Source organism: Chenopodium album, chromosome 5 (genome assembly GCF_948465745.1).
Source record: "Chenopodium album chromosome 5, dcCheAlbu1.1, whole genome shotgun sequence".
NCBI classification, from domain to species: Eukaryota; Viridiplantae; Streptophyta; class Magnoliopsida; order Caryophyllales; family Amaranthaceae; genus Chenopodium; species Chenopodium album.
The window spans coordinates 78,084,620-78,105,804 of NC_137838.1; the positions used below are offsets into that span (position 1 = coordinate 78,084,620).

At 34.8% G+C, this 21,185-nt stretch overlaps 4 protein-coding genes and 1 pseudogene across 4 annotated transcripts; 4 read left to right on the forward strand and 1 right to left on the reverse strand.

Annotated features, from left to right (window-relative positions):
• The first annotated feature begins 1,075 nt into the window (after positions 1–1,075).
• LOC145632405 (putative aldo-keto reductase 4) lies at positions 1,076–9,456 on the forward strand. The gene is made up of 8 exons (XM_081684770.1): positions 1,076–1,408; positions 1,807–2,007; positions 4,235–4,407; positions 4,494–4,596; positions 5,275–5,606; positions 8,148–8,291; positions 8,377–8,479; positions 9,103–9,456. The coding sequence occupies exons 1-8, from the start codon at positions 1,187–1,189 to the stop codon at positions 9,439–9,441; spliced, it is 1,617 nt and encodes a 538-aa protein (XP_081540896.1). The 5' UTR covers positions 1,076–1,186; the 3' UTR covers positions 9,442–9,456.
• Positions 9,457–9,758: 302 nt separating this feature from the next.
• LOC145631199 (putative aldo-keto reductase 2) lies at positions 9,759–12,173 on the forward strand. The gene is made up of 5 exons (XM_081683294.1): positions 9,759–10,103; positions 10,486–10,686; positions 11,134–11,306; positions 11,387–11,489; positions 11,653–12,173. Exons 1-5 carry the CDS (start codon positions 9,888–9,890, stop codon positions 11,989–11,991), a joined length of 1,032 nt encoding a protein of 343 aa, XP_081539420.1. The 5' UTR covers positions 9,759–9,887; the 3' UTR covers positions 11,992–12,173.
• Positions 12,174–12,676: 503 nt separating this feature from the next.
• Positions 12,677–14,122, forward strand: LOC145633233 (xyloglucan galactosyltransferase KATAMARI1 homolog). Its single transcript, XM_081685502.1, has one exon. It carries the CDS (start codon positions 12,677–12,679, stop codon positions 14,120–14,122), a length of 1,446 nt encoding a protein of 481 aa, XP_081541628.1.
• Positions 14,123–14,825: 703 nt separating this feature from the next.
• Positions 14,826–16,331, reverse strand: LOC145633234 (putative xyloglucan galactosyltransferase GT12). The gene has a single exon (XM_081685503.1). It carries the CDS (start codon positions 16,329–16,331, stop codon positions 14,826–14,828), a length of 1,506 nt encoding a protein of 501 aa, XP_081541629.1.
• Positions 16,332–18,371: 2,040 nt separating this feature from the next.
• LOC145631200 (ylmG homolog protein 1-2, chloroplastic pseudogene) lies at positions 18,372–19,414 on the forward strand (annotated as a pseudogene).
• The last annotated feature ends 1,771 nt before the right edge of the window (positions 19,415–21,185 follow it).

The window sequence follows — 21,185 nt, forward strand, 5'->3', positions numbered from 1 at the left end:
CAACTTTTGTGCTTTCGACAATATGAATACTAAATATATCAAAATCAAGCTAGTGTAAGATTGTAAGAGTCAATTTTTGTTGAACTTACCACCAATTCAATGTAAAACAAATTGATAAATTTGGCTAAACAAGTGGTAATTTGCTGCAAAATTTTTAAAATTGGTGGTATTGTGCAACAATTTTTTATGCAAAAAAATAGATTTAAAAGGTGGTTTTTTTTGCAAAATTTCCTTTTATTTTTGTAAAACTCACAAAGGCAATATTTTCTTAGACCAACTAACTTTGTATACTTTATCTCTTTTGTCATAATTTTTATACAAATTTAAAATAATTTTTTTTTTGAACAATACAAATTGTAAATATTAAAAACTTAAAAACATGGTGACTCTATTGATTACACCACATAAGGATGTAATACAACTATATCTAATTTGAGATTAGAAATCCCAATTACATTTAGGCCCTGTTCAATTTCTCTTATCTTTACTGAACTAAAATTATTTTTACTGAATTGAAATTATTTTAATTGATTCTCTATTGTATCTGTTCTATAAATTTACTGATGATTTTTATTGAACTAAAATTATTTTTATGAAACCAAAATCATTTTTGCTGAATACTCCCTCTGTCCCATAATACTTGGGATGTTGAGTTGCACACTTAGTTTAAGAAAACTATAAGTTGGTCTATTTAAAACATTTGTTTATCATATAAAAGATTATCTTTTGTATTTTAATATTGTAAGAAAAGAACAAGTGGGGTGGAAGTGGAGTAGGTGAAGAGAGAAAAAATGTGGAAAAATATTATGGGACGGACGAAAAGTATTCTCATTCCATACTTTAGTAATGTGTCAAGTATTGTAGGACGAAGGAAAATGAAAACTGTATCAAGTATTATGAGAGGGTGGAAGTATTTTTTTTATTTATAATTCTTCACTTCATCAATTATGCAAATCAATGAAAACATGACTTTTCTTTCCGAAAAAAAAAAAAAAAAAAAAAAAATGACTTCATCAATTACGCAAATCTCTTCATCAAAAAGTCAAACTTATCTATCACTACAAATACCCCCCAACACTTAACACAGTCAAATCACTCATTATTCTCTCCTCTCACCAACTCTCACAAAAGAGAAGAAACTATAACCCCCCCGAAAAAACAGAGGAAAACAGAGAGATTTGATACAATGGCAGAATCAAATGGTGTTAGGAGAATGAAGCTGGGATCACAAGGTCTAGAAGTTTCTGCTCAAGGTCTAGGATGTATGGGTATGTCTGCTTTTTATGGACCTCCTAAACCAGAAGAAGATATGATCAAGCTTATTCATCATGCTATTAGCTCTGGCATCACTTTCCTTGATACTTCTGATATTTATGGACCTCATACCAATGAAGTTCTTCTTGGGAAGGTTTTTAATCAATACCCTTTTTTATTTATGGCATAATTTGAGCTTTGATTGAATAATTTGATGATAATTTGGTCTTAATTTTGATGGGTATGTGTTCAATTTTTAGGGTATTTTGGGTATTGATTTAGGCGTGTTCTTGGTTTTTGATGATCTTATGATGATGTTCTGATCTGGGGTATTGATTAATTTTAGTAATAATTGGTAATGGTTAATTGCTTTGTTGATTGGATGGAGATATAATAATGTTTTGTAAGAAATTTTGTGAATTTCTGAACACATTGATAATTTGACTAGAATTGGGACTTTATTGAATATTGATGATGCAATTTTTGGGGTTTGATAGTGTACAGTATGATTGAATTGGCCATTTTTGGGTTTTGATCTTGTAAATTGGGCAGGCATTTAAAGGAGGATGGAGAGAGAAAGTGGAATTGGCTTCAAAATTTGGCATTAGATATGTGGATGGAAAAGGAGAGATTCGCGGTGATCCTGCATATGTAAGAGCTGCCTGTGAGGGAAGCTTGAAGCGGCTTGATATCGATTGCATCGATCTCTATTATCAACATCGTATTGATACTAACACTCCAATTGAAGTCACGGTTCGTCCATTTGCTCCACCAGTTATTTCTATTAGTTATTCTTGCTTATGATTCTAAAACATGTCTCATTTAATTATGAAATATTCATGTTTGTTCTATGTCTTGTCTATTTTTGGGTTATGGATTAGTTTTAAGGAGAGATTGGAAAATGAAGCCTTAACTCTTCTTTTTGAATTGTGGTCACATCACAATTTAGCACATACTCTTCAATACACTTGTTAAGCTACCATAATCTTGTTTGGTTCACTTGGGAATTAGAACTTCCCATGAATTGTAAATTTATGGGAATTAAATTCCTACAATCAAATTCATGGGAATTTTATAAAATTGTTTGGTTAACAATGAGGGAAGTAACTTCCATGAGAATTTCCACTTACCTAGGGGGGTTAGGTAAGTAAGTTCCTACATTTTGTGGGAACTCAAAATTCCTAGGAAGTTCCACTTCCCCCATTTCACCAAATTATTGTCAACCAAACAACACACTAAAATTGCAATTCCTAGGAAGTCTCACTTCCCATGTTTTTTTATGTCAAACAAACAACCCCTAGGAGTCGTTTGGTTGACTGTTAATTTCGGTGGAAATCAAAATTCCTGGGAAATGCTACAGTAAGTTGTTGTTTGGTTGCCTTTTCATGTAGGGAAATGGGATTTCCTGGGAAATGGAAATTCCCACAATATGGAGGAATTGATTCACCGACTCCCCCCACGGTGAATCAAAATTCCTGGACTTATTTACTCCTTATATCCACCATAATCATCATCATTTTGCCTTAATCATCACCATCACCTTCATTATCAACCATCATCGTCATCATCGCCATCCACCTTCATAAAAAAAAAAATTAAAAATTTCTCTAAAAATCATGAAACTTGCTCTAATAATCATCATAAAAACCAAAAACTTACTACAAAAATCATCATAAAAACCAAAACTTCCCCCAAAAATCTTCATAAAAACCAAAACTTCCCCCAAAAATCATCATAAAAATCATAACTTTCCCCAAAAATCATAAAAATCAAAACTTTTTGCAAATAACTCGATGAAAATCGAAACTTTGAGACACCCAATTGAAGTTAACATCCAAATTCAATAGTATAATTTGAATTGTAAAGCTTCAAACTTTGATTATATCAAGTGGGTATTTAATATATTGTGAGATTCATAAAGAAAGAAGTATAATTTGTGGATGAAAATTTAGGATTTTTTTTAGTGGTGGTTGTAGTGGTGGAGCCGTGGAGGTGAGGGGTGAAGAGAGATGATGAAATTTTCAGATTGGGAATTGGGGAGGAGTGATAAAGAGTAACTGAGAAAAGGAGAGGATATACAGGATGGTAATTTTGGGGTTAATTAGGAGTATTTGACCATGGGAATTTATTTCCCATAGTGTCAACCAAACAGATATTTCACACTTCCTATAGATTTAGCTAAGGGAATTTATTTCCCATGAATTAAAACTTCCTACGGTAATTTAATTCCCATGGTAACCAAACGAGCCCAGTATGGGAAATTGGGGATAGGATGTTGGTGTATTAAATACAACTAAGCACTTTATTCTAAAACTGTTATTTTGAGGTGTTAAGCAGTTAGGCTATCATAATCTTAGGGAAAAGGTGGTGGGTCAAATACTATTATACAAGAAATTGGAGCACTTTCTTCTCAAACTCTCATTATTGAGGTGTTATGGCAATTGCCAAAACTAAACAAACCCCATGGTCACTGGATGGGGTGTGAGAGTCGGTTTAATTTCAAGCTGTCCTTGTATGAAAGCTACTGGTAAATTTTAAGAATGTATAGCGATAATCCTTAAGAGTAGAAGTTAGCAGTAGTGATTGTGAATAACTAACTATTAGATTGATGTAATGTATTATAAATTCTTTACTGACATACCCATTATCTTAAGCCCCAACCTCTTTGTATTAAGTCCTTAATTTTCATACAAATACTATTGCAGCAAATACTTTGCCAATAATATTATTTGAAAATTTGCTTATAAAGGGACCACTAGCACGATAACTGAGTCACCGATCACAAACCTTTTCTATATGGTTTGGTAAAGTGATGTGCACCTGAATGTTATACAGCATGCTCACAATAATTTGCTAGAACTAATATGAAGCATATTCAATTTAATTTTAGAACACAGTAATTGCTTTTTTTCTTGATAGAACACAGTAATTGCTATTAAGATTAAAACCAGTCCTCTTATATGGTTCTATGCTACATCAGATGGGAGAACTGAAGAAACTTGTTGAGGAGGGGAAAATCAAGTACATAGGTTTATCTGAAGCATCAGCATCCACCATCAGAAGAGCACATGCAGTTCATCCCATAACAGCAGTCCAGATTGAATGGTCTTTGTGGACGAGAGATGTGGAGGAAGACATAGTTCCTACTTGCAGGTGAGATATCTCTGATTCTTGGTAAGTGAATGTGAAAACTTGGAACTGTGCCTTCAGAGTTCTGACTTTGTTGTATCTTGACATAGGGAGCTTGGGATTGGAATTGTGGCTTACAGTCCTTTAGGAAGGGGATTTTTGTCTTATGGGCCCAAAATGACAGAGAACTTTGCAAAAGAGGACTTCCGGCAGGTTTGTCCAATTTGCTATGACATAGTTAATTGTCTCATTTTTCTGAGATTCCTCAAAAAAGCAAAAGATAAAGCTTCAATATCTAGTTTATTAATCCTGTACCCCATATTTGTTAAGTATAATCTTATACAAGTATAATGGTATTCCTCAGAATAAAGTTCCTTTTTCTGCTTTATATATACCGTAATTGACCTATAAATTTCTTGCTATAATCCCCCCCCCCCCCCCCCTTTTTTTTTTTTAATCAAAGATGATAATTCTAGCTTGGGTCCTTTAACATAATAAGTATGCAGTAGTGCTTTTGACATTCAGGCAAAGGTTCCTTTATTGATTTGAAATCTTTCTTGGTGTACCCCCACCCAAAATTAATTGCCAAATTGATGGCCGTCATTGCATTAACTAATATTATAAACACCGTTGTTATTTTTTTGCCAACTTTGACCCCTTCATCTTTATTGGAAACAGAGCAATTCATAGTTCTAGATTAATTATTACTAAGGGTTGCTCCTCTATATCTTCCATGATTTACAAACTTAGAAAAGTTGTGCTTATTAAAAAGAAGTAAATTTGAGGGCTTATTAAGTAATCCCTTTCATAGTACGAGGCTATGAGCAGTTGTGGAAAGATTATTGATCATCTCTAGCACCATGTTGATCAACTTAATTCTTTGCCTTTCAGCACTTACCAAGGTTCAAACCAGAGAATCTAGAGCATAACAAAAATCTATTTGAGCGGGTCAGTGAAATAGCTGCTCAAAAAGGATGCACCCCAGGACAATTAGCGCTTGCGTGGGTCCATCACCAGGGAGATGATGTATGTCCCATCCCCGGAACCACTAAGATTGAGAACCTCAACCAGAACATTGGAGCCTTGTCTGTAAAGCTAACTCCAGAAGAAATGGCTGAGCTAGAATCTCTTGCCTCGGAGGGAAGTGTTAAGGGAGATCGATATGGAGGTTTATCCTCTACCTGGAAGAATTCAGACACCCCACCTTTGTCCTCATGGAAATCTGAATGAAAATGGTTCATCCTATGTTGTGAACATCAGTATTTTTCCGCTTACAGCTAGCTCAGATATTGATCAATTTACCTCTATCTTGTACTACTGGGGTTTTTATGTGTTAGTTTAATGTTGTAATTTGTATCAGTATCTTTTGCCTTAATAAAGATGAGTTGATTTTCATGAAAATTTCATGGGTTGATTTCCATAACTCGGCTGTTATAAGTTATCACATAATAATTTAACTATCTGACGCTCGGCAATCAAAGGATAAGTGGCACCAGGAGGATAGTCAGATGTGCAGAAGGCCACATCCAGCCCCCCTTACTAAAACTCCAGTCACTGAGATTTGAGCTTAACTAAGGTTTCTCTAGGAAGGGGCTTTCTCTCTTCAGGGCCTAAGATGGTTACAAGCATCACAAAGAAGGGCTCCTGGCAGCAGGTATGAACGCGTAATTTCATGTGATCAACTCATGAATCGTTCTAACATCAAATGAATTTTCCATGTATAATGTAATTGTATTAAGCCTGTTAGATGAAACTTTGCATTAATAAGCCCAGCAGCATGTTTTTCTTCTCCTGTATTGCGTAATCTTTAGCTATATAATAGCCTATTAGACTGTTACTCCATGCTAATCTGCATATTTATCATTCCTTTCAATTATTTCCAAGACTATGAATCAATTTCTTTTTTACTCTTTTATTTCACTATCTTATTTCCTAGCAAAATTTCTTAAAATGAAAGTTTGGTGTTTGAAAATGAGACATCAAAGTATAGGATTTTACCACTGTTTAATTCTTTTTCATTAACAAATCATATTATTAATTTTCTTATTTAATTTTTTATGAACCTGTGCATTAATAGATATCCAATAACCGCAAAAACTAGTTTACATGCCTTCTGGATTTACATTTTCCCATTTAAATTTGAGTTTGTCTTGTGCTCTAGTCCCTTTGGCTGAACTGTTTAACGAAGCTGTTTAACACCTATATTTGGCCAATGCATAGAAATAATACACGTTAGGTCCTCTAAAAATTTGGAGCCCTGTTCTTTGAGTTTGTTTTATCAAAGTTCCCAAATTTAGATATACTTGTATGGTTGTATCAACAAAGACAAAACTCAATAGATATCCCAATTAGACCATGACTTCATCAATTTTGCAACTTTCCCCCCTTTTTCTTCATTTAAATACTCAAATAAGCTCCATCACTTAACACACTCAAATTACTCTCCTCTCACCAATACCCACAAAAGAGGAGAAACAAAAATAAACCCCAAAAACCAGAGGAAAACAGGGGAAAACAGAGAGACTTCACACTATGGCAGAATCAAATGGTGTTAGGAGAATGAAGCTGGGTTCACAGGGTCTAGAAGTTTCTGCTCAAGGTCTAGGGTGTATGGGTATGTCTGCTTTTTATGGACCCCCTAAACCTGAACAAGATATGATCAAACTTATTCATCATGCTGTTAGCTCTGGCATCACTTTTCTTGATACTTCTGATGTTTATGGTCCTCATACCAATGAAATTCTTCTTGGAAAGGTATTTAACCATTACCCTTTTCCATTTATGACATTTTTTGAGCTTTGATTGTTTATTTGGTGTTGATGGGTATTTGCTCAATTTTCGGGTATTTTGGAATTTCATTTTTTTTCCCTTGTGTGTGTGTGTGTGTGTGTGTTTTTTTTTTTTTTTTTTTTTGCCCAATTTGGGCAGGCATTAAAAGGAGGATGGAGAGAAAAAGTGGAAATGGCTACAAAATTTGGCCTTCGATAAGTGGAAGGAAAAGGAGAAATTCATGGCGATCCTGCCTATGCAAGGGCTGCCTGTGAGGGAAGCTTAAAGCGGCTGGATATCGATTGCATCGACCTCTATTATCAGCATCGTATTGATACCAAAACCTCAATAGAAGTCACGGTTTGTACAATTGCTTCTTCAGAAATCTCTATTAGTATATTTTTTCAAAAAAACATTTGTTATTTGCTCTATCTCTTGTCTATATTTGGGTGAGAAATTAGTTGTATGGAGTGGACGGGAAAATAGAAGGTTCACCTTGTCTCTTGTTTTGAATTGTTGTCCCATCACAATGGAGCACATACTATTGAATACACCGGATTATTTATCATAAGCTATTTAGGGGAAAGGGATGGACTGATGGTGTATCAAATACAACTGTACAAGAAATTTTAGCTCTTTCTACAAAAATTGTCATTTTTCAGGTGTTATGCAAATCTAAACCAATCCTATGGACGTTGGTCGGAAATTAGCTAGAGAATTGGTCATACATCAAGCAGTCCTTGCATGAAAGATAGTCACAAAGTCAAAGCATGCGAAAGCAATAGCTTTTAGAGTAGAATTTTTGGTAGTAATTGTGGAATAATATTCACTGTGTTATTAGAGCTGGTGTTTCTAAAACTCTTTACCAGCATAATCATTATCTTATTGCCCAACCCCTTTGTATTTATGTTCTTAATGTTCAAAATCTATTTATTTGTCCTCTTATATGTTGATATGCTACATCAGATGGGAGAACTGAAGAAACTGGTCGAGGAGGGGAAAATCAAGTACATAGGTTTATCTGAAGCATCGGCATCAACCATCAGAAGAGCACATGCAGTTCATCCCATAACAGCAGTCCAGATTGAATGGTCCTTGTGGACGCGAGATGTGGAGGAAGACATAGTTCCTACTTGCAGGTGAGTTAAATCTGATACTTGGTAAGTGAATGTAAAAACTTGGGACTGTGTCTCAAAGTTCTGACTTTGTTGTATCTTGACATAGGGAGCTTGGGATTGGAATTGTGGCGTACAGTCCTTTAGGAAGAGGCTTTTTCTCTTCAGGGCCTAAGATGACAGAGAACTTGGCAAAAGAGGACTTCCGGCAGGTTTGTCCAAATTGCTCTGACTTAGTTTATAGTCTTTTTTTCTGAGTTAACTGGTATAAGATTAAAAAAATTGCTCTTTTTTTCTAGTTTATTTATCTATCTTATACTCCATATTTGGTAAGTAAAATCTTGTTTTTAAGGGATTCCTCAAAACAATGCTCCATTTCCTGTTTCAAATGTACTGTAATTGACCTATAATTTCCTTGCTATTCCTTTAACATAATATATGTGCAGAAGTGCTTTTTCAATTTATGCAAAGGTTCCTTGTTGCATTTGAAGCCTTTCTTGGTGTACTCCCACTCAAAATTAACCAACAAGCTCATTGCCCGTCATTTTGTCAATTAACATTATAAACATCGTTGTTATTTGCTTCTAGAATTTGACCCCTTGATTTTATTGGAAACAGGGCACTTCAAAGCTAGTATTTCTAGGTTAATTATTTCTAAGGGTTGCTCCTCTATGTCTTCCATGATTCACAAACATAATAAAGTTGTACTTAATGAATGGAAGTAAATATGAGGGCTTATCTCAATTATTAAAGTAACCCCTGTCATAGTTAAATAGCTTTGTGAAGGTTATTGATCTCTAGCTTCATCTTGATCTACTCATTTCTTTCCTTTCAGCTCTTACCAAGGTTCAAACCAGAGAATCTAGAGCATAACAAACATTTATTTGAGCGGGTCAGTGAAATAGCTGCTCAAAAAGGATGTACCCCTGGACAATTAGCACTTGCGTGGGTTCATCACCAGGGAGATGATGTATGTCCCATCCCCGGAACCACTAAGATTGAGAACCTCAATCAGAACATTGGAGCCTTGTCTGTAAGTCTAACTCCAGGAGAAATGGCTGAGTTAGAATCTCTTGCCTCAGAGGGCAGTGTTAAGGGTGATCGATATGGAGGTTTATCTTCTACCTGGAAGACTTCAGACACCCCACCTTTGTCCTCATGGACACCTGAATGAAGGGTTCATCATATATTGTGCAACAGTACTCCAAAGGATAATGTTTTGTTGTGAACATCAGTAGTTTTTTTGATGAAATTACTTCTTTTTTTTGTACTGCTGGAGTTGTTTTTGCCAGTTAAGTGTGCTTTTGTTTCTTTTTGTAATCTGTATGGACTGTATCTATATCTTTTGCCTTAATAAAGAAGATTTACTTTTCATGTAATTTTCATGGGTTGATTTCCTTGACTCAGCTGTTATTACATAATTACAAAACTATCTGACACACGGCAATTTAAGGATAAGTGATACCATGAGAAAAGTCAAATTTAGCAAAAGGCCCTATCCAGCCCCTCTTATTGGAAACTCCAGTCACTGAGATTTGAGCTTGGCCAAAGGTTTCTCTTGCCTATTTAACATTCACTTGATACACAGTTGCTTACATCCTGGAAGCAGAAAAGGAAAATATGGCATCAGCTGTTAAGAGGGTAAAGCTGGGTTCTCAGGGTTTGGAAGTATCAGCTCAAGGCCTTGGATGTATGGGGATGTCTGCCTTTTACGGCCCTCCTAAACCCGAGGAAGACATGATTCAACTGATCCACCATGCTATTGACTCTGGTATCACCTTCCTTGACACATCTGATGTTTATGGACCTCATACAAATGAGTATCTCCTTGGCAAGGTAATTTAAGATATGCCACCTTTTATATTGATGATTCTATATGCTCTTTGTTTGTTTATTTATTTTAAGCTTTGATATTATAGGTGTGTGCTCAGTTTTGGTAATTTTTATTTTTTCCCAAGGCATTTTGATTTATTTTTGTTGATGTCGTTTTGTGTGTAGCTATATATTTCGACAAGATTTAGTTTTGATGCTGATTTTTTGTGCTACTAAATCTGATTGTTGGTTAACTTAATTGTTAAGTGACATTAACTTAGCAGTCAGGTTTTGGGAACAAGATAACTCATTACTTGGAATTGGTCCCAATTGGAACTTCAAGTATGATTAAGCTAGCTTTCTTTTTCTTTTCTTATTATTTGCCTTGTGGATTTGTGTTGGGCAGGCATTGAGAGGAGGTTGGAGGGAGAAAGTGGAATTGGCTACAAAATTTGGCGTCAAATTTATTGATGGAAAAGGAGAGATTTGTGGTGATCCTGCATATGTAAGGGCTTGCTGTGAGGGAAGCTTGAAGCGGCTTAATGTTGATTGCATCGACCTCTATTATCAGCACCGTGTTGATACCAGAATTCCCATTGAAGTCACGGTGTGTTCATTTGCTTCATTTTATTTTCTTATTCACCCTGGTTTATCATCCTGAAATGGAATCTGCTACCAGAAACATTATTCATTACTTAACTTGGACTTCCAGTTTTCTTGTTATATCTAGTAACATTTGGACTATCACTTAATATTATGAAGAGAGGGGACTATCACTTAATATTATGAACAGAGGTGATGTGTTGATGTGATGACAATTTCAGTGGTAATAAATTATAGGTTGATCACTGTGTCTATCACAAGGGTGTGCTAATAATTTATAAAGTTTTAAGCTACTTCAGACGTCTTAGAGCTACCTATTTAAAGCCTTTTCATATATATAAATGCTATATATTATTAGGTTGGGTGTTACACAACTTAAGGTTGCTGCTATACTAAGATTGTCCGATATAAAACCAAATCTGTCTTTCGTTTGTTGACAATGCTGCATCAGATGGGAGAGCTGAAAAAACTAGTCGAGGAGGGAAAAATCAAGTACATAGGTCTATCTGAAGCTTCAGCTTCAACCATCAAAAGAGCGCATGCAGTTCACCCTGTAACAGCCGTTCAGCTGGAATGGTCCTTGTGGACAAGAGATGTGGAGGATGAAATAATTCCTACCTGCAGGTGACATGTTTCTGATGCTCGAAATTCTAATGAGAACATCAAACTGTTGTGTTCAGAGTTCTGACTTTATTTATCTCTAGGGAACTCGGAATTGGAATTGTGGCATATAGTCCTCTTGGAAGGGGGTTCCTCTCTTCAGGGCCTAAGATAGTGGAGAGCTTCTCAAAGGAGGACCTTCGGCAGGTTTGTCCAAAGTGTTAACGTATTTGTATACAATGTGTTCCATGTGTGCCAAATAAGTGGTCTCGTTTTGTACAGTTTGAATCACTTTGGACTTCTGTGTGAATATTACCTTGCTTGTTTTAATAGTAACCTCTTGCTACATGTTACTCTTATTGGCTTTCAGAACTTGTCAAGGTTCCAACCAGAGAATATTGAGCACAATAAACACATGTTTGAGCGAGTCAGTGAAATAGCAGCCCGAAAAAGATGCACCACAGCACAACTAGCGCTTGCATGGGTTCATCACCAGGGAGCTGATGTGTGTTCTATCCCAGGAACCACTAAGATTGAAAACCTCAACCAGAACATTGGAGCCTTATCTGTGAAGCTTACTCCTGAAGAGATTGCTGAGCTTGAGCCCTTTGCCTCTGCTGACAGCATTAAGGGCCATCGATATGGAGGTCTCACTAGTACTTGGGAGAATTCAGAGACTCCATCTTTGTCCTCCTGGTCACCTGCATGATGATGTTGGATATACCGAATCCTGTATTTCTTAAATGTTGCCTACTTTGTGTGATCATCTTGTTGTTAATAGTTACATTTTGTCATAAAACAAACAATTTATTTCGTTCATGATCTTGAATTGAAGCTGTATTAATAAGTTTTACAACAATAAAGAAATCTCTTCATCATGAAAGTTCTTTTCGATCAGCTATTGCACACACAAATGGAAGTTCATATCAATCTTTTTTTTTTGGTCGTAGAATATATCATGATGGTTTTACATTGAAATTTTTTATTTACACATAGTTTCTGAATATACAGCAAAATCTTGTAAAAAATAATAATAAATAGCAAAATCATTAGCAAATGAAAAGTTTAAAATAACAGCTTAAATTAATTTTTAATTTTTTATACAACCCCTCAAATAGAAAAATAGAATAAAAATAAATATATAATTTTTATACAGAAAATAATATCTTTTAAAAAATAAACTCAATAATTCCTATATTCCCTGACACCAAAAAAAAAAAAAAATCTTAACTGAATTGAGAATAAGTAGCTTGGACTTAGATAAAGTAAAACAACAAAGATTTAGGTGCCAATTATTAAGCTATAATTGTTATGCAAATCAAGATCACAAAAAATCTTCCTTACTCTTAAAAGCAATACATATTATTATCAGAAAAATCTTAGTATTAGAATCAATGGTTTTCTGCCATTGTCACAACTATATATGGTGTATAATCAGCCCAACCTTCATACTATTCTGTCTTTCATTGCATACCTATCATTACTTATCACCATATTCAAACACAGTGAAAGAAACAATCCGTCTCATACCGGTAATTAATCAGGAAAGAGCAGGGAAGAGATTAGTCAGTGTACAAGAAGATCCGTGCTCAGGCCGTTACATTTATGTGCATGATCTTCCTGCAAGGTTCAACCATGACTTGGTAACAAAATGTAATACACTTAGCCAATGGTTCGATTTCTGCCCTTATGTTAAAAATGAAGGTTTTGGGCCTCGGATTAATGGGACAAGTTGGTATGCTACTAACCAGTTTATGTTATCAGTGATATTCTATAATAGGATGAAGAAGTATGAATGCTTAACTACTAGTTCTTTTATAGCATCAGCAATCTATGCACCGTTTTTCCCTGGATTAGAAGTAGGCCGGTTTCTTTGGGGCGGGTTTAATTCATCAGTTAAGGATGTTGCAGCCCTTGATTTTGCTACATGGCTAAGGAGAAAACCGGAGTGGAACAGGATGCTTGGTAAGGATCATTTCTTTGTAGCAGGAAGAATTACTTGGGACTTTAGGAGGCTAAGAGACGCGAACTCTAAGGCATGGGGTAATGTACTCTTAAACTTGCCTGAAGCCAAAAACATGACAATGCTAACCATTGAGTCGAGCCCTTATGGCAGCAATGACTTTGCAATCCCATATCCGACCTATTTCCATCCTTCGAGTGACAGAGAGGTGATTGAGTGGCAGCAACGCGTGAGGAAGTCAGCACGAAGGAAATACCTCTTTGCATTTGGTGGAGCTCCTCGCCCCAATATGACAGGATCGGTCAGAGGAGAGTTGATTAGTCAGTGTAAAAACGCGATAAGCAATAGCTGCAGGTTGCTTAATTGTTTGCATAAAGATGATCTTTGTAACAGTCCAAAGAATGTTATCCGGACATACATGAAGTCTGATTTCTGCCTGCAACCTCCTGGGGACTCATACACGAGAAAATCTACTTTTGATTCGATCTTAGCTGGGTGTATCCCGGTATTTTTCCATCCAGGATCAGCATACATTCAGTACTTGTGGCATTTTCCTAAGAATTACACAAAGTATTCTGTATTCATACCAATAGATGGGATTAAAAATGGGACTGTTAATGTTAGGGAGCTACTGTCAAAAATTCCTGACAATGAAGTTGTTGCTTTAAGAGAAGAGGTAATAAGGTTGATCCCAAGAATTATTTACGCGCAAAATAAGTTGGAAACAATTGAAGACTCATTTGATGTATCTGTTAAAATGGTTCTGAGGAGGATTGAAGAAGCTAGGATAAGGTTTCGAGAAGGGAAAGAGGAGTCAAGAAGGAAGTATTATTTCACAGGAAAAGGCGAAGATCATGAATGGGATTCTTATTTCTGAAGCAAGCAGAAATTGCAGAAATAATGCCAAAATTTCAAGTTATAATTGTGCAAGTGAATTGATAGTTAAAAACTAGTAAAGGTTGTTGTTAGGTATACTGTAATATCTGACTTCATGATAGTTTTTTACTGCTTAGCTTTTGAGTTAGATTTTGACAACTAATCTTAGAGAGAAACATAGAAAAATCAGTCATCTTAAATCAATTGTTCAGAGATCAGAAATTCAGAATGCATGATTTTATTTCTGTTCTGTTTCGTTTGAAATATTGTATGATGAATTGATGATAGCTTACTTGATGGTAGTTTGCAATGTTTTTTGGTCAGAATATGTGATTATACTCATAAAAAATCATAGGTTTAGAACTGTCTTACTAATAACATCGCTAAAACACGAAACATCAGTATAATCCTGACTCTTGATCATCGACGAACTGATATTATTAAGGTGGACAGACACAGGGCAAAACTGAAACAAAAGGTTCAGAAAAACTTGCAGAAGTACTGATTGAGAAATAATGAATTTCCAAACCTCTAAAAGGAGATCTAACTGTGTAAAAACTTGTACCATAACAATTCAGTCATACAGTATATACATAAGCTAATGTTTATGCATACATTACCAAATCCATCATTTGGCCAAAATGTCAGAAGAAAGAACTCCACTCCTTTAATTTACCTTCTGAAAAATACTCCCTGCTTAAATTTTAAGAGGAATTGTTGCTTGGTTCTTTTCCTTCTTGAATTAGTCTCCTGGCATCTTCAATCCTTTCGAGAACATTTGTGACAGCAACATCAAACGCGTCTTCTACCATATCCAATTTTTTCCGTGCATATAATATTCTCAGTATCAATCTAATGACCTCTTTTCTCATGGAAGACACTTCTTCCTCTGAAATCTGTGACAGCAACTCTTCAACTCTGACAGTCCCATTTTTAACCCCATCTTCTGGTATAAACACTGAATATTTGGTGTAATTTTTTGGAAGATGCCACAAGTACTGAATGTAAGCTGATCCAGGGTGGAAGAAAACCGGGATACAGCCAGCCAAGATTGAATCAAAAGTGGACCGCCTTGTGTATGAATCCCCTGAGGGCTGCAGGCAGAAAACAGACTTCATGAACATCTTGATGATATGTGTTGGACTGTTGCACTGATAGTTATTTTGCATACAGTTAACTAAGTTGCAACGATCGTTCAGCGCATCTTTACACTGACTGATCAACTCCCCTCTGATGGACTGTTTCTGATTGGGGCGCGAGGCCCCAGCAAACGAGAAGAGGTATGCTCTTTTTTTTCTATTCACTATCTTCTGCCACTTATACACTTCATTAATGTTCGAGGGATGGAAATAAGTAGGATATGGGATCGCGAATTCATTACTTTCATAAGGGCTTGATTCGATTGTTAGTACTGTCATGTTCTTGACTTCAGGCAAATTCAAGAGCTTGCTACCCCAACCGTCGTTACCATCACCTGTTCTCTTAAAATCCCAATTAATTTTCCCTGCAACAAAGAAATGGTCTTTACCAAACATTCGATTCCACTCATGTTTTTTCTTTAACCACACGACGAAATCTAAGGCTGCTGCATCCTTGACCGAGGAGTTAACCTCGCTCCAAAGGTATCGACTTATCTCTAGGCCAGGGTAAAATGGAGCATAAATCGCCGAGGCCAAGGATGAGTTCCTAGTCAAGCACTCATATTGCTTCATTCTATTGTGAAATATCACAGATAACATAAACTGGTCAGTATGATACCAACTATTCTTGTTAATTCGAGGGCCTAAACCGTCATTTTGCACATAAGGGCAGAAATTATACCATTTAACAAGAGTGTTACAATTTTTAAGCAAGTTTTGGTTGAACCTTGGAGGAAGATCATACATGTAAATGTAACGGCCCGAGCAAGGATCTTGCTTAACATGAATGTCTAGTGACTTTTGATCATATTTTCGCTTCCTTGCTGCTTCTTGATCAACTCTCGGAGTGATTTTTCCCGGTGTCTGCCAAGTAACATTGCAATTGGTAACAATTATGGTACTTTCATATGTGAATGAGATCGAGAAGTAGTAGTAGGAAGGCAATGCAAGGCACAACAATAAAAGTGTTGCAATAATTATATGCAATAATAATGGATTTTTGTGACAATTTTTGAAGAATTGCATTAAGCTTAATGTTGGCTTCCTAGAGATTATTAAGGGGGACATCATTTTCTTGTATATGCTTGAAATCGAACAAGTTTCTACTATATAAACCTTCGAAAAACAATAAAATTTTACTTACAACCGTTGTATGAGAAAACTTTCATCGAATGGCTAAATTAATGTGGTGTGCTTAAATTTTTGTGAGCTATTATTATGAGGTAGAACAAAAGAAATTGATTAAATAGGAACATTTTTTTTAGAATCAAAGTGAATAATGTACTATCCATACTTAAAAAATATTCATGTAATCATATGATTTTCTTCCATATATGTAATTTTTCTTGTAGTATTCCAACTCATATATTCAATGCCATAAGATATTGTAGGATTTTTACTAAAACAATTATTAAAAATACTCTATATATTGACTGTGCAATCAAGCCTCTATACCAGCTTTTTTTGGTGATTAAGGAAAGTAAAGATTATGTATTCGAGTGTATAACCAAAATATTTGATTGGATTGGATATTACCAAGTATTTATTTTTTTAGGAAAATGCTGTAGGGAGCTAAAATTGCAAAGAACAAATGAATTAGAGGTGTCATTTTGGGTGTTCGTCTGTTCGGATCGAGTTCGATAAGGTCAGGTCTAATTTTAAACTTAAGGCCCCGTTTACTTCAACTTTTTGCTGAACTGAAATTATTTTTACTGAAACAAAATTATATTTGCTAAACTTAAATTATTTTTACTGAAACTAAATTAATTTTACTGAACTTAAATTATTTTTACTAATTTTCAATTATAATTCTTTTTTAAGATTACTGAATTGAAATTATTTTTACTGAACTGAACTTATTTTTACTAAATTATTAATATTTTTTTTTTTTAATTTGAAGTGAACAGGGTCTAATCAATCAATCAATAACTATATACTAAAAGACACATCCTTAGTTTTTTTTTTTTCAAAATTTAATTATAGTATAAAATCTTATACAAAAATAATTTGGTATATAAGTTAATAACAAAGATATTACTATAAATATAAAAGATTTGATATACCTTTTCACACAAACATTTATGATTACAGTACAAAATATTATCATAATTTGGGACATATTTTAATTTACATCAAGGGAATATTCAATTCATATTTTTTCCGTACTAAAAATAGTTGTTCATCTATTGATTAAAATTCACATCAAGTAGTAGAGTCTGTTTACATTTACTGAACTGAGCTAAACTGAACTTAACTAATTTGATTGGAGCTTAACTGAACTGAATTGAACTGAAGTGATTGGAGCTGAACTGAACTGAACTAAGATGAAATGAATATTTTATGAGAGAGGGAAATTAAGAGTTGAACTGAACTAAACTGAACTGATTGGAGATGAACTGAACTGATTGAAGCTGAGCTGAATTGAAGTGAAATTAAGTAAATGTGAACAGGCCTGTAGCGTGCACTTTTTATTTTTATTTTTTTAAAATCTTTGTAAAATAACTAGTTATATTTAAAAGTTAATATTATTTTTTAAAACTATAATTATCGTGCGTGGCACGAGACCTAAACTAGTTCATGCAAAGTTATTTTTGTTTATATGAGTCGAAATTAAAATTAAATATATTTTTGAATCGATTTTAGATCGATGACACTTCTAAACTCTAATGGTTGGGAAAAGGGACTAGCTTGCAAATATTAAAAATCTGAAGCTAGTAACTACACCATTGTTGCACATCTTGTTGATTAGCTTTGGCAAGCAAATTAGCTTTGTAGAGCTAATTAGCTTGGCAAATATTTATTAGATAAAAAAATACTACCTCTGTTTTATATTACTCGCAACAAAGGGGTATTATTTGTGAGACATAAAATATTCATTTGATGCGAGTAATATGAAACGGAGGTAGTATTATTAATTTAAAAATAAATTAATTTACAACTATTGTTGTAGCTTAAGAAGATGATGTGGGATGCCAAACTATTAAATAAATTAGCCAACCATTGTAGTTGCTCTTAATACGTCTAGCATGCAACTTATCTATTATGGGTCCAACATTAGTTAACTCAAAAACTCAAACAAAAACCAAAATAAAAAGCCCACTAATAAGCCATTAAATCTTCCTCTTATCAAAACATCATCCACACTCTTCTCCCTCCTTCTCTCTTTCTCTCTCCTCCTTCAACGAAGAAGAAGCTCTGAAACCTCAACAATGGCGACTTTTACAGCTTCTTCTCAATCCCTCTTTCTCCTAAACCCTAAAACCCCTTTTCTCTCCTTATCAAAACCCACCAGAAAAACCCTATGCTTCGCAACCTCCGCCGCAACAACCACCAATCTCTCTCTTCAAATTAGGGCTTCTTCTTCATCTTCAACCTCACCAGCACCTTCAATTTCACCAATTCCAACTTTACCCTTCAACGATTCCCCACTTTCCACTTCCATGCGCCCAATCACCACCTTGATCGCCACCGTTTTCGCCGTTTCGAAACTCTTCGCTACTAAAATCGCTTCGATTTTACCCTTACCAACCCCTACTGAGCTCCAGAATCTCACCAATTTGAGGACGAATTTGCTAGGTTCAGTGGGTCCTTTGTTCTTCGCCGCATTGAAAGACCGCCCAAGTGGTTCCCTCAATACTCCATTAACAGTTGTTGCTGCTGGAATGGCGAAATGGCTTGATATTTACAGTGGGGTTTTAATGGTTAGGGTTTTGCTCAGTTGGTTCCCTAATATTCCGTGGGATAGGCAGCCATTATCGGCAATTAGGGATTTGTGTGATCCTTATTTGAATCTGTTTAGAAATATTATTCCTCCGATTTTCGATACATTGGATGTTAGCCCGTTGTTAGCTTTCGCGGTGTTGGGACTTCTTGGGTCGATTTTGAACAGCAGTCTTGGGAGTTATTGATGGAGAGGATGAAGGTGAATTGAAGGTGGGAGATTGAGTAAGCTGTTTATGTATGGTATTGTTAAATTTTGTCTTTATAAAATTTTGTTATAAAAGTGAATTTTGCTGTGAGTTAGAACAATGGAATATACTGATTTAGTAAGCTGTTAGCTCTACTTTAGATGAAGAAATGGAATCATCACATTATTGAGGAATATTAACCTATAATTATTTATTTATATATATATGCTATTTGCAATTTTGTTATTTTGTTGATGATGAATTGATGATGATGCTTTCTTTGATATCAAATTTGAGTGAGTTGTGTATGGTGTAGTATAGTGTTTTGTGGGACTTTGTTGATGCACTGTGAAGTATGGTAATTTAGCAAGTTGGTAGTTACTTAGTTTTATTTTTGGGAAGGAACAGAAAACCATCAAAATCTTGAGAAATTTGAGTTCATACAAGAATTATATTGATTGCATTGATATTCGTGATGTAAAGCCCCAAACTTTATGAGCTTGTATATAATGGAGTGTGATGAGATTTGATTTTGTTGGGGTAGTGTGAGATACTGTTATTTAAAGGATATTGTTGAGGTGTAGAAGAGTTAGATTACTAAGCCATGTTGCTTATCTTTCGAAAAAGACTTGCGGATTATGAGAACTGTAAAGTAATATACGTAACTTAAATTAGAGGGTTCAATCCCGTTGTTGATTATATTAAGTTATGTTGTGGTGCTTAGATCTTTTAGTACCTTGCTTAGAAAGGGGATAAGAAAAGGGTAAAGAGATTAACTTTAGGTGCCTTTTCTTTTTTACTCTGTTTTTGTGCATTATCTTGAGATAATTTTGCAATTGGTATGAAGGGTTACAGAGTAGTTTTATCACATCTTTAATCAGAGTTTTTAAAGTCCGCGCCAATTGTAAAAATTGTTGAACACTTTCTGTTAGTGCCTTAATCTTTGCCCTGTCACCAATTCACCATTCTCCTGTAATCTTTTTAAGCATTTAAACAGGGTGGATTTTCATAAGTTGGGAGCTCTGTTTTCTAATTCTTAAGAACCCAAAGATAACTTTTTTGTTTGCTTTAGGTTCAATTGGGAGATCCTTTTGTTCCTTTCCTATCGACTTGAATAGTCCTTAGCACTAACTGTTTCATGTTCTAAAATAGAAAATATGAGTGAAATGAAAAAAAAATAAAAAAATGTTCTGGTAGGGGGCTTGTATGCTTGTGATTGGAAATGTAGGAAGGCAATGTCATATTAGCCCCAGTAAAGATGAGTTACTTGAGCTTAAAGAACCCAACTACTGGTTTTTCTAGTATAGTTTTGTGCAGAATTGAAGGTGGAAGGTTTGAGCAAGCTGTTATGTATGGTATTGTTAAATTTTGTTTTTATAAATTTTTGCTAAATGTGGGTTAGAAGTCTTAGAACAATGGAATATACTGATTTTGTAAGCTGTTAGTTCTACTGTAGATGAACAAATGAAATCATTAAATTATGGAGGAAAACTTATAATTATTTATATACAAGTATATGCTATTATGAGTTTTGTTATTCAGCTGATGAACCTATAATTATTTATATGCATATTAATTTGAGTTTTGTTATTCAATTGATAGTTGATGATGATGATGATGATTTCTGTTTCTTTTGCTCTTTTGATATCGTATTCAAGTGAGTTTTGATATTTAAATGATGATGATTAGTATGGTTTCTTTTGTGGGGATTTTTTAGGCACTGAAGTATGGTGATTTTGCAAGTAGTTTGTTTCATAGTTTTATTTTTGGTAATGAAAAGAAAACCATCAATTGTTCGGAGAAATTTGAACTCATACAAGTGTTGTATCAATTGCATTGGTATTGGTGATGTAAAACCTCAAACTTGATGAGCTTGTTTTATAAACTGAAGTAATTTGAAATTGTAGTGGTAGTGTGAGATAATGTTGTTTAAATGGTATCGTTGAATAGTGAAAGAGTTAATTTACTTGGTCATGTTGTTGGTCTTTCAAAAAGACTTGGGAATGTGAGACTGTAA

What these genes read in the sequence shown, in the direction of transcription:
- LOC145632405 (XM_081684770.1), top strand. Translation starts at nt 1,187, where the DNA reads ATGGCAGAATCAAATGGTGTTAGGAGAATGAAGCTGGGATCACAAGGT. An exon ending in ACACTCCAATTGAAGTCACG is followed by an intron (nt 2,008 to 4,234) that starts GTTCGTCCATTT and finishes ATGCTACATCAG; the next exon opens with ATGGGAGAACTGAAGAAACT. An exon ending in CAAAAGAGGACTTCCGGCAG is followed by an intron (nt 8,480 to 9,102) that starts GTTTGTCCAAAT and finishes CTTTCCTTTCAG; the next exon opens with CTCTTACCAAGGTTCAAACC.
- LOC145633234 (XM_081685503.1), bottom strand. Translation starts at nt 16,331, where the DNA reads ATGATGTCCCCCTTAATAATCTCTAGGAAGCCAACATTAAGCTTAATG.
- LOC145633233 (XM_081685502.1), top strand. Translation starts at nt 12,677, where the DNA reads ATGGTTTTCTGCCATTGTCACAACTATATATGGTGTATAATCAGCCCA.
- LOC145631199 (XM_081683294.1), top strand. Translation starts at nt 9,888, where the DNA reads ATGGCATCAGCTGTTAAGAGGGTAAAGCTGGGTTCTCAGGGTTTGGAA. An exon ending in ATGAGTATCTCCTTGGCAAG is followed by an intron (nt 10,104 to 10,485) that starts GTAATTTAAGAT and finishes TGTGTTGGGCAG; the next exon opens with GCATTGAGAGGAGGTTGGAG. An exon ending in GAATTCCCATTGAAGTCACG is followed by an intron (nt 10,687 to 11,133) that starts GTGTGTTCATTT and finishes ATGCTGCATCAG; the next exon opens with ATGGGAGAGCTGAAAAAACT.